The 13,322-nt window shown below is 34.9% G+C and overlaps 1 protein-coding gene across 1 annotated transcript; it reads right to left on the bottom strand.

Moving 5' to 3' along the window:
* Positions 1-5,086: 5,086 nt before the first annotated feature.
* On the bottom strand, positions 5,087-10,062 carry LOC138330755 (transcription initiation factor TFIID subunit 11-like). The gene is made up of 4 exons (XM_069278279.1): positions 10,031-10,062; positions 5,660-5,823; positions 5,319-5,531; positions 5,087-5,100 (listed from the first exon to the last, which is right to left on the bottom strand). Exons 1-4 carry the CDS (start codon positions 10,060-10,062, stop codon positions 5,087-5,089), a joined length of 423 nt encoding a protein of 140 aa, XP_069134380.1.
* Positions 10,063-13,322: the final 3,260 nt, after the last annotated feature.

Below are 13,322 nucleotides of genomic sequence, written 5' to 3' on the forward strand. Positions count from 1 at the left end.
ACAATGACAAGTTTGTGTGTGTACAATGACAAGTTTGTGTGTGTATTACAATGACAAGTTGTGTGTGTATTACAACGACAAGTTTGTGTGTGTATTACAAGTTTGTGTGTGTATTACAATGACAAGTTTGTGTGTGTGTTAAAATGACAAGTTTGTGTGTGTATTAAAATGACAAGTTTGTGTGTGTATTAAAATGACAAGTTTGTGTGTGTATTACAATGACAAGTTTGTGTGTGCATAAAAATGACAAGTTTGTGTGTGTATTACAAGTTTGTGTGTGTATTAAAATGACAAGTTTGTGTGTGTATTACAATGACAAGCTTGTGTGTGTATTACAATGACAAGTTTGTGTGTGTATTACAATGACAAGTTTGTGTGTGTATTACAACGAAAAGTTTGTGTGTGTATTACAACGACAAGTTTGTGTGTGTATTAAAATGACAAGTTTGTGTGTGTATTACAATGACAAGTTTGTGTATTACAATGACAAGTTTGTGTGCGTATTACAATGACATTACAAAGACAAGTTTGTGTGTGTGTTACAATGACAAGTTTGTGTGTGTACAATGACAAGTTTGTGTGTGTATTACAATGACAAGTTGTGTGTGTATTACAACGACAAGTTTGTGCGTGTATTACAAGTTTGTGTGTGTATTACAATGACAAGTTTTATGTGTATTACAACGACAAGTTTTTGTGTGTATTACAATGACAAGTTGTGTGTGTATTACAATGACAAGTTTGTGTGTGTATTAAAATGACAAGTTTGTGTGTGTATTTCAAGTTTGTGTGTGTGTTACAATGACAAGTTGTGTGTGTATTACAACGACAAGTTTGTGTGTGTATTACAAGTTTGTGTGTGTATTACAATGACAAGTTTGTGTGTGTATTACAATGACAAGTTTGTGTGTGTATTAAAATGACAAGTTTGTGTGTGTATTAAAATGACAAGTTTGTGTGTGTATTAAAATGACAAGTTTGTGTGTGTATTAAAATGACAAGTTTGTGTGTGTATTACAACGACAAGTTTGTGTGTGTATTACAACGACAAGTTTGTGTGTGTATTACAACGACAAGTTTGTGTATCACAATGACAAGTTGGTGTGTGTATTAAAATGACAAGTTTGTGTGTGTATTACAATGACAAGTTTGTGTGTGTATTATAAGTTTGTGTGTGTATTAAAATGACAAGTTTGTGTGTGTATTACAATGACAAGTTTGTGTGTGTATTATAAGTTTGTGTCTATTAAAATGACAAGTTTGTGTGTGTATTACAATGACAAGTTTGTGTGTGTATTAAAATGACAAGTTTGTGTGTGTATTACAATGACAAGTTTGTATGTGTATTATAAGTTTGTGTGTATTAAAATGACAAGTTTGTGTGTGTATTAAAATGACAATATTGTGTGTGTATTACAAGTTTGTGTGTGTGTTAAAATGACAAGTTTGTGTGTGTATTAAAATGACAAGCTTGTGTGTGTGTTACAATGACAAATTTGTGCATGTATTACAATGACAAGTTTGTGTGTGTATTACAACCTGGGCTTGGTAACCAACCACACAAAACCAGAAATATTTGTATTCCGATTTCTTACTGTCTCGATATTTTCTTACAGGCGTTGTATAAACTCAGCCATCATTTGTACTACGAGCTTCAGTTGTCATTCCTACGTACGACCAAATATCCCCGAAAAATGTAAAGGTACCCATTGATGACAGTTTTAACATACCCGTTCATCAAAAACTGCTTCATTTCTGATAGATTTAGATCCTTGTTATAAAACAGTTCTGCTACGTGCGTAAACTGCAATCTTCTTGCTGTGCGTAAATCGGTGCTTGTCACTCCGGGTCATGTGAGCAAAGAACACTTAAAGTTACCGGTGATGTATCATTAGCTTATACCACAGGTGTTCGTTTCTAATATACATTGTAAGTATAAGTGTAATACTGGGTCAAGGTCTATAACTCGGCCGGCCATATAACACTACCCAATTTCAGAAAAAGTATGATTATTAACCAACCGTATAGGATATAATAATAGGAATACTCTCAATCGACAGCCAGATAATTTATCTTTAATTTGGTATATGATACAATATATAGCATGCCGTATTAATGTCACTAGGTATCCAGAAACATCGGAAAACAGCCAGATTTCAACTGGTCGGACACTGTGGTGTCCTCCGATAAACACGCCAGGGCTCTAATGGGTAGCTCAAAAACCACTGCATGTCAACATTTCAGCTTCATAGGAATTAAAGTTTGGTAAAAAACAAACTTACCGGTATGTTAGTGTTTATCTATATACCATCCATTTGCTCAATACAGCCTTTTGAAATTTCCGATTGAAAAAATGTGTATCTCTAGCCGTCATATTCATATGTGTGTAGTACATTTGTTTTCTCGGCGTTGATTGGTCAATTAATTTTCGAGAGCCAATCAACGCCGACAAAACAAATCTACTGCACACATACTAACATGGCGGCTAGAGACATAAATTTTTCAATCGGAAATTTCAAAGGGCTACGTTAGGCAAATGGATGGTATTTATCCAAGGATTTACTAACCGGTAAGTTTGTTTTCTACCAAACTTTCATTCTTATGACGCTGAAGTGTTGACATGCAATGGTTTTTGAGCTACCCATTAGAGCCCTGGCGTGTTTATCGGAGGACACCACAGTGTCCGACCAGTTGAAATCTGGCTGTTTTTCGATGTTTCTGGATACCTAGTGACATTTATACGGCATGATATATATTGTATCATATACCAAATTAAAGATAAATTATCTGGCTGTCGATTGAGAGTATTCCTATTATTATATCCTATACGGTTGGTTAATAATCATACTTTTTTCTGAAATTGGGTAGTGTTATATGGCCGGCCGAGTTATAGACCTTGACCCAGTATTATACTTATACTTATATTAGAAACGAATACCTGTGCTTATACTCATTTTAACAATTACAGTTCTCCCTTGTCCACACAGAGTATTCCAGTTATGGTTCAAAGATTTTATTATAGTCTCCCAGACACATTAAAATGTGTTACATGGATTATACAAATACAAGTTACATTTTTAACTGCACGTGGCAGGATGGACAATATATATCATTACCAATTACTAAAATATGGACAATTAATTTGGAAATTAACAATACTTGTACCGTACTACTATCATAGCTTTTATTCATATCTACAAAAATACCATAATTTTTCTAATGAATAGAGACACCTTCTTCAATAATTGGATATTACAAATACCTATAAGGCCACCCATCTTATGAAGACTGGGATTACTATAACAATACTGTGGGATATATTTAATACGTATATTTTTTATTTCTTCGTGTTTACATACAAAAAGATAGCGAAATTCATCCCCGATATTTTCATTGCATAAATGGCATATTCTTTCACGTTTCTCAACATTACGCCATCTTCCAGTCTCGAATTTTTAAATTTGATGTACGGAATTTAGTTATGTACACTCTATTCATTTCCGATAATTTTATAAGATAATTTTCAAATCCAAATTCTTTTTTATATATTAGATAAGTTTGCCCTCTTGAAGAATTTTGCACATCTGAGAACCATTTTTGTATAAAATGATCCTGAAGGCGCTGTTTCATAAAACTTTTATAAAAACTGTCAATCATTTGTATTTCATTGAGGAAGGTATTTGACTGACCAGATTCATCAAAAATATTTTTAATGAAAGATATCCATTTAAATGTATATATTCCTTCGAAATGTAACTTCGAGATTAGTTTATAAAGTATACTACTTAATTTATTTTCATTTTGTATAAGTCTATTCCAAAAACACAGCATTCTCAGTTTGATATTTATTTCGAGAGGGAATCTTCCCAGTTCCCCATACACCATAAAATCGGGAGTGCTACTTCTGACTTTAAGTATTCGTTTGCAGAATTTCAGGTGTGTTTGCTCGACTGACTTTAAATTCCCATACCCCCAAACTTCGGAACCGTATAGCAGTATTGGTTCAACTAACGAATCAAATAATTTTAGTTGTAAATCTATTGGAATAGCTTGGTTACGCACCTTTTTATATATAGCAAATATTGATTTTTGGGCTTGGTCAACCAATCTGTTAATAGCGTTGGAAAAATTACCATTATATTTAAAAATGATGCCTAAATATGTAAAAGTATCTGTTGTTTCCAAGACATGACCGTTAAGCACGAAATTATACACCTGTTTAGTTTTCCTCTTGCTGAAAACTAACACTTTAGTTTTGTTAATATTTACCTGAAGTTTCCATGTATCGCAATATTGTTGAAAAATATCTAGTGCGTTTTGCATACCTTCTGCTGTTTCGGAAAGTAACACAGTATCATATGCATAAAGTAATATTAATATTTTCAAAAATATGCTTAATTTATCAGACATTTTCTGTTCGCTAGTCTCAAGGGAGCTTACTCCTGCAACCTCCATATAGTGTTCTAAATCGTTTACGAATATCGAGAAAAGAAATGGGGATAGATTTTCACCCTGGCGGACACCAACTAGGCATGGGAAACAATCAGATATTTGACCATTGTATTGTACACAAGATTTTATATTATCATACATATTATAAATTACTTTAAAACATTTTCCCTTTATTTTGCTTTTCCTTATCTTTTTCCATAAACCTACACGCCACACAGTATCAAATGCTTTTCGAAAATCAACAAAAGTACAATACAGCTTTTTATTATTAGTGAGATATAGAGATATCAGAGATTGCAAAATAAAAACATTATCCATCGTGGAGTGATTCTTTCTAAATCCTGCCTGATTTTTTGAAATGAGGTTTCTTTGAACAGAGTATTTATTCAACCTTGTGTTTATGATAGAAGTAAACAATTTCCCGAGACAACTTATAAGGGTTATTGCTCTATAATTATCCGGATCTTCCTCACTGCCTTTATTTTTGTACATAGGTTTTATAATACCAATAGTCCAACTCTCAGGTAATAATCCTGTATCCAAAATGACATTAAACAGTTTACAATATATAGTTATTAGTTCAGGCGGTGAGTTTTTTAAGTATTCATTTAATATCATGTCAATACCAGGGGCCTTATTGTTTTTTAACTGTTTAATAGCATTAAGTAATTCAAGTTCAGTTATTTCACTATTCAATATATCATCATCATCATCATCATCATCATCATCATCATCATCATCATCATCATCACCATCATCATCATCATCATCATCATCATCACCATCATCATCATCATCATCATCATCATCATCATCATCATCATCATCATCATCATCATCATCATCATCACCCTCCTCCTCCTTACCATCATCATCATTATCACTACTAACTTCATCACTACTAACTTCATCATCATCATCATCATCATCATCATCATCATCATCATCATCATCATCATCATCATCATCATCATCATCATCATCATCATCATCATCATCATCATCATCATCATCACCACCATCATCACCCTCCTCCTCCTCACCATCATCGTCACCATCATCATCATCATCACTACTAACTTCATCATCATCATCATCATCATCATCATCATCATCATATCATCATCATCATCATCACCCTCCTCCTCCTTACCATCATCATCATTATCACTACTAACTTCATCATCATCATCATCATCATCACCACCATCATCATCATCATCATCATCATCATCATCATCATCATCATCATCATCATCATCATCATCAACATCATCACCCTCCTCCTCCTCACCATCATCGTCACCATCATCATCATCATCACTACTAACTTCATCATCATCATCATCATCATCATCATCATCATCATCGCTATCATCATAATCATAATCATCATCATCATCATCATCATAACTTCCACTTCCATCATCATCATCATCATAATCATCACCATCATCTTACATCATCATTATCACCACTTCTATCATCATCATTATCATCATCATAACTATCACTTCCATCATCATCATCATCATCATAATCATCATCATCATTATCATCATCATCGTTATGACAAAGATTCGGGTCTATAGCATGCTATTTAAAGTTGCCACCTTTTCAGTGATATCGCTATATCACACATGAAGGCGGGTCAGCGGGGTCGTGCTAGCCAAGAACCCCTAAAGCTGTCTGCGGCAAGGAAGGGGAGAAGAGGATGCGCTGGTTCGATTGTTCTATCGGTGAATTGTTAAGGGAATTTCAGCCAACGGAATAGGCACGATAGATTTGGAGTAATGCAATTTAACTGTCGGAATGCGGCGGGACCTGTTCTCGTCACAGCTGTGCATTGGTATTATATTTGTCTGCTACCAAACAACACAATTTTCATGACTACAATTATAACCGGGATATCATGACAAGAATTTTGGTCTGTGTGTAGTTCTTATATAATTAAATAAAACAGTATCTGAAGAACTCCGATGTTTACAACTTGGTGAAGCGTAAGACATGACGACTGTTACCACAAAAAGGCAACTGCATTCTTTGTTTACATCCGGGCACCCAATATCACTCGCGATAAAAAGCCTTGTTCGTCAACATGTCGGGTCGATCTGGGATTTAACTAACTTAAACTCGACGGTTTTAGTACAATAATAATCCACATAACAGGACGAAAGTCTAAATTATTGTAAACTTTGTTCATTTCAACTCGAACAATTTGGTAAATATGCTGGTTGTCTCGATGTAGAAAAAAATCATAAGACTATAAAACTATCGAAATCTTGAAGTAAAGTCATGATACCCATACTGAATGAAGTAATTTATTTGAGGTTTGTTATAAGAAAATGCGTCGATAACACCTCTCGGCCTCCTGTCCGGTGTTGATCGCGCTCGAGACGAGATTAGTCTGATAATATGCTGCGAAATCAAATTAGATTTCAAGGTCACGTGAGTCATTTTTAATTAAGTTTGAGCACCATCTGCAGAAGCAGCTATAGGCTGTCTGATTTCATATCCGTGTGAGGGCAGAGTCAAAGGTGTTGTTAAAATTGGTACGGCATAATCAGTTATAAAGAATGACCAATAACATTCGGAAATGAGGGACAGTAGGTTTGTCATTGATGTCGCCAACCGACGTCAATTTTGACGTAAAGCTGAAATCAGATTTATTTTTGGATTTATTTTGTTCGAAAAAAACATGTTTATAAATTATCAAACTCGTTTGAAAAAATTCTTCCACTGAAAACAACATTCAAACGTGCCAATAGATGTCACACCAACACGAATCAATGTGATTAACCTCTTCAATAGTCTCTGTACATCTCTCTCGTTGTCATAACCGAGTATTGTGAGTCGTTGTTTTTTATATAAAATGTATATATCTACTTTAGTATCATCTGGTTGTACAAACACCATTTTATAAAATAATGCTTGGAAATGTGTTGCTACTATTTCCATTTTATTAACTTTTTTTATTTTGAACTGCTATGTTAGGATTCGTTATTTTTTCTAGGTTACAAGATCAATTTATTTCACCCCCTGCTATCAAGTACATTTTTAAGCCAATGAAAATGTTTGTTACAAGCATGATTGAATTACATTATGTTTTGGTCGTTGTTTAATGCTCAGTATGACAGCCGGTCATACACTATTTCGACCCTCCTGTTAATGCCGTATTTGTCCCACTCTTTTTGTTTTGTATCATGATGCCCCCGCCCCACCCTTTAGCTCTTCCTTGTGCCTACATGTTGAAATATAGTTGTCCTTTGTCTGTATAGCAGTATGCAGTGTCCCCCTGTTGTTATTTCTGAACTCTGGTTTTATGTTACTACTATATTTGGCATTCTAATGTTACTAAATTAAGGCCTCTTGTATTTGTAGCCATTTTTTCCCCAACTAAAATAAAGCCGGGCGCCCTACATTGATTGTCCGTATACATACTTCTCCTCGCGATGATACAATGGGTTTACATTTCTCTGTAAATACACGGTATTGACTTTTATGTTGTTTTTTGTGTATGAGCGTGTAGATGTGTACTATGGATATGTCACATAAATATCAATATGCACTAATGAACTAAAAAGCTTAAAGAACTAAGGAACTTATTTCTATTTCTGACACAACGGTTTTTGGAATTTATCAATATGTTTGTGTCTAGGATATTTTGTGTCTTATAATGGCAATATGTGGCAACCAACTACAGATGACTTGTGTCTATATTTTATATACATTTGGCCTCGTATTGCCAATTATTGGATTTTATAATTCATAATTTAAATTCTATATTGGATTATTGATATATATTTGACGTCTAAATATTGCTAATAAGACATTGAATTGTGGCAATGCAGGTATTGATAGTGACGTCATGTGTTTGTGAGTGTAACGTCATAATTTTTGGAGAAAACAATGTTATTGCGCTCACAAATCAATGACTTTACAACAGATACCTACCCGAAAGGGAGCTAACTCTATAATATGAAAAGACGAAATAACTAAATTTTGCCTCCTTCATTAAACCTTGAAATCAAATACATTATAATTAGATAATTTCATGTATATTTGTGAACTTCACACTTGCTTTTGTTTTGTGAGCAGCAACAGTTCGTCCCTTAGGAATGAAATTTACGTACGTTAATGGAATAAAAAAAAATCTAAATTTCGGGGAAATTCTTTTGAAAATGAAAAGCAAAAAAGTGAAACGCCAAGACATGAAGCTTTGTAGATAAGGGCCATCCTAATTCCATATTTCCCTCAATTTTACATCTACCAGACTATACATTATATATACCATTTATTTGATGACCTTATTATACTCTATTTAGGACACAGTGGTAAGTTAGTTGACGAATATACCTTCCAGAAATAACAGATGCTTTGTAGTTTATCATGACCAAATTTGGGCTTAATTACGACAGCGAACGACGTGCTATCTAGACTTAGGTGAGGATGAATGAGACACATATATGTTGAGATATGTGTTATGGACCAGATTTTTATATGTTAATACATTAATTTTCGTTCAAATAACATCTTAAACATATAACTATTAGTTAAAGTACTTAATGTTTCTAATATTAATTCTGTAGTAAAATCGCCCGTAAAATGTGAAGGTATATATGGACAATGTATATCGTTATGTTTTATATAGAAACACAGACCTAGATATGTGTTTTATCATGTAATGTACAAATAGATGTAGTGAACTCATAAGCAAAAAGTCCGCGAGCCGGGGTGAGACCACACAAATACATTATTTATATTCAATAAACAGAGTGTAGAGTTCTGGCCGTAAATGAGGATTCCATCCAACTCGGCCTGACACAGCTACGCGGATTATCGTCAACTTTAACCCAACCAATCAGAGAATCTCATACAAATAAAGATAAAAAAAATAGCATGCTGACCTACCTATGACGTGTTGATGAGTGCACGTGCCGTCTCCATCCCTATGTACCGTCGGCTACACTAGTACTCCTCCGCTACGGCAGCTTGAATTATGGCCCGGTCGATAAATATTACCAAGCATGTTTTCAAGATTGTTATACCTCCGGGACCCTGTCGGAATCTAATTATTAATGGTATTCATCAACTTTATATGATATATATATATTCAGTCGATTGTATCATTTCACGTCAACGTGCGGCTGTCTGTATACACCTAGATATTATATAACATGTACTATGCGTGATAAATACTGTTGTGGAACGACATACAAAGAGTAATTACAAAGAGGTCAAAATAAACAAAATGAATACAGATATGTAAGTAATAATACCACCTTTCCCCCATTTTCAACCCCCAAACCCGCCCACTCACAATCTCTCATTTGTAAACGTCTTGTAGAAAACAGATATATTTCCTTGGCACCAAAGGCTGTGTTGTCCAGAACAAGTGATTCTAAACTGACTGTCTGTTATGTTTGTTAAAACAACATAACTGCAAAGCTTTTCAACAATTACAAATATTGTTTTATTTATTTTTGCTATATTAAGTCGACATATTTATTTCAAACTAAATGACTATACCTGTAACAAACACGTCTGATAATAAATGAAAGTCAACTGTATAAATTACCATCGGGGTCTGTAACTGAGTTTGAGAATCATGTTGTTGGATCTATTTAGACACATATTTACAAAGGGACATAACTCCAACAAATGTCAAATAGTCTCAAAAAGCGACGGAACAAAAAATAGATCAACAGGTGATTGAAAAAATATAACTTGTTGTTTTATCGATTAATAAAAGTCATTATATCCCGTTCAGAAAGAAGATAGTCAAAAAAAGAAACTTCCTTCGTTGAAGAGTCAGAAAATCCAAATAATAACCATTTACAATTAAAATATTGAAAAGGATATTTTGCTGATATGTATTACATCATGTTTCGTCCTATAGAAAGTTTCTTGTTTTAAGTCGAAAAACATTTCTCTTTCACCATTTTATCATGAGTTATTGCTCCTTACACTCACTAAAGGAAAGACAATGCATGGTAGAAGTTGTCCCAATCGCAACATTTCGACGGAATTTGCGACAACCTTCGAAGATGATTTCAGAAGACTCTCGGAAATTTCCCCCGACTGTTGTCATTGCAGATAATCTTTTTTATCCTAATGTAAAATGAAGAGTTCTATTGCTAACGTCACTTCCTGCCTAGATGTTGTTGAAAACCTCATTTCAAGTACATTTGTGGCACAAAATAATTTAGCAGAATCCATTTAAAAGAATGGCGTCATGTTGTTGTCAATGGCAACCAACGATGTTAAATTTTAATATACAACTGAGAATTGGTAATCACGTATTAGATAGGCCCTATTGCAATGAAATAAAACTCATAGCATGGCGTTATTTCTCAATGTACTAGAATTATGATAGTCAAGACGTGTTAATTTATATACATCATGACAATCTCGCTTTAATACGTACTTAAACTTCTGTTACTACCACTTTAGTATACTGGATAGTACAAACCGCTAACAGAGTGTCGTTATGTATAAATATGATTCTGGAACACCTATTATTAAACATACACACAATTGTTTAAAACCACCAACACCCCATGGTAACAAGGATGTAACCTAGTCTGAAATTCAATTATCAGGAAATGCAACAGATCTCTACCATTAGTATTTGTTTTTAATTTTTGCATAATTGTTTTCTTTTCTTCTTATCATTTATTAGTTTTTATTTGCAGTGGCCGTATATTTTAATGTTGATTTTGGTAGCATTATTGGAATTGTGATTAAAAAATTGTGTTTGACAAGAGTACTTGTTGTCTGAAACAAAACGTTGACTAAATAATATTTGGATAAAGACATTATCACCATCTTTGTTGTTATTTTTTTTATCCGTGGACTTATAAGAAACTAGTTATATTTATATTTTGTGTTGGTGAATATGAAGTTATATTAACGGAGGCACATCTGCTCCGCGTCGGTCGATATCACTTTTTTTTACGTTCATATCACATCATAGCCACAAGCACTGAAGTCCATCATTGTATAACATATCAAAATAATCACAAAACTTTTTACCGCATAGCTACAGAAACAGATGTAGACATTTCATAAGGATTTCAAACAGAACACGTGATGTTAATACTAACTTTCCTATAAAACATCTGCGCTGTTTACAGGTTTGACACAGCTAGAAGGTCGACTAAACATCAAGCCATTTGTGAGCGATGAAACTTACTGGAGAAAATTACATTGGTTTCCGTAACAAAAGTGATTATGTCCCATCTCTGGGTAGACGTAATGTATAGTGACCGTGAATATTTCATAGTGTCGCTTGGGAACGCCTCGAGATTTGTCAAAGTAAATAGATTACTTTGCGACGCATTAATTTTACTGGGAGGAGAAAATACAATGAGCGCAATATTATAGCGATAGCGATATCTCACAGAGGCCTTGGTTATCATACATCAAACATAGACTTTATCCTGTATTAAATATCACACTCGTCTGAGCCGACAACAATGGCGGCCGTGTATATGCTCTCAAATATGGTCGGTCGTTCGGTAATCCTCTAGTTTTATCACTCCCTTGGATGTCGTAGGCATAACATTGTATGGTTTACGACACGTGCCGAGGAAACACCGGCGTTATTGTACCTCGGCGTGCCGTGTCTCCAAACCTTGCTACGACAATACGGGAGAAAGAGTCGATACAGAAGGCTTTCCTACACGGAATTACTCCCTCGCGACAATAAAATGGAATAAATTGAAATGTCGATAATCTTTGCTACTCTTGCTTAACTTGAGCACGTGCTTTGGTGGTTAACACATGTTGACAAGGTCAAACTAGTGATATCATTGATCTGACGTAACAGATGGTGACTCCGCCCATAATTCCACTGACAGATTTTATGTTTATTGCAGGCGGACCTGTAAAAACCACACATCATAATAAAGCGCAAGTCGAACGCCTGATCGAATGCATGCCTTCAGTATACCACAACTACAGTGTTACCTGCGAACTTACGTATCGTATAGCATCTCTTGGTCCAGTTACATCGCGAATGGTGAAACAACTTACCCAAATAACGTTTGCTGATCGACAAGATAACGTGGCACTGAAACGCTAAATCGCGAAAATTGACTATTGACCATGTATTGCGACATCACAGAATAGCTATACCACCTAAATTACATGTACAAATCGTTGCCATATATGACATGCCTTTGCTACAATTTGTAGATAGCGAGTTCAGACGGCAGGGATCGAAAAATGCAATGTACCTCTCCTTGTTTATCACAAAACATTCACTTCCGATAGCTATGTATACACCCTGCTAGAACGCATATTCAAGTTTGATGGACTTTGAGTCTGCTGACACAACAGCTTGACAACCATATACATCATTACGTCCATGAAAACGGTATAAATACCATAGAATGTCAACCCCAACGTAGACAGTAAAGCTAACCGATTGATGAAGACCATTTCGCGTTAGACAGTAAAGCTAACCGACTGATGAAGACCATTTTGCGTTAGACAGTAAAGCTAACCGATTGATGAAGACCATTTCGCGTTAGACAGTAAAGCTAACCGACTGATGAAGACCATTTTGCGTTAGACAGTAAAGCTAACCGATTGATGAAGACCATTTTGCGTTAGCAAATCATGACAAGATTGTCTTGCACCGGTCAATTGCGAATCCAGAACTGACATGAAGATCGCGGATCGTTGCAACATACTGATACCATGGTATGCTAATATAAACAAGTGACGCTCTATCGTGAATCATGAGTATATAGGTTTTAACAGCGCGACAGTGCGGTTCTAAGAGAGCCATTGTCCGACCGCGTCACATCGCGAATCTCGCTTGTCTGGTTCATGACTTGTAACAACAACAGTTTAGTACCATC

The sequence above is a fragment of the Argopecten irradians genome, chromosome 9 (assembly GCF_041381155.1).
Source record: "Argopecten irradians isolate NY chromosome 9, Ai_NY, whole genome shotgun sequence".
NCBI lineage: Eukaryota > Metazoa > Mollusca > Bivalvia > Pectinida > Pectinidae > Argopecten > Argopecten irradians.

What these genes read in the sequence shown, in the direction of transcription:
- LOC138330755 (XM_069278279.1), bottom strand. Translation starts at nt 10,062, where the DNA reads ATGATTCTCAAACTCAGTTACAGACCCCGATG. An exon ending in CTCAGTTACAGACCCCGATG is followed by an intron (nt 5,824 to 10,030) that starts GTAATTTATACA and finishes TTATGATGATAG; the next exon opens with CGATGATGATGATGATGATG. An exon ending in TGATGATGATGATGATGATG is followed by an intron (nt 5,532 to 5,659) that starts GTGGTGATGATG and finishes ATGATGATGAAG; the next exon opens with TTAGTAGTGATGATGATGAT.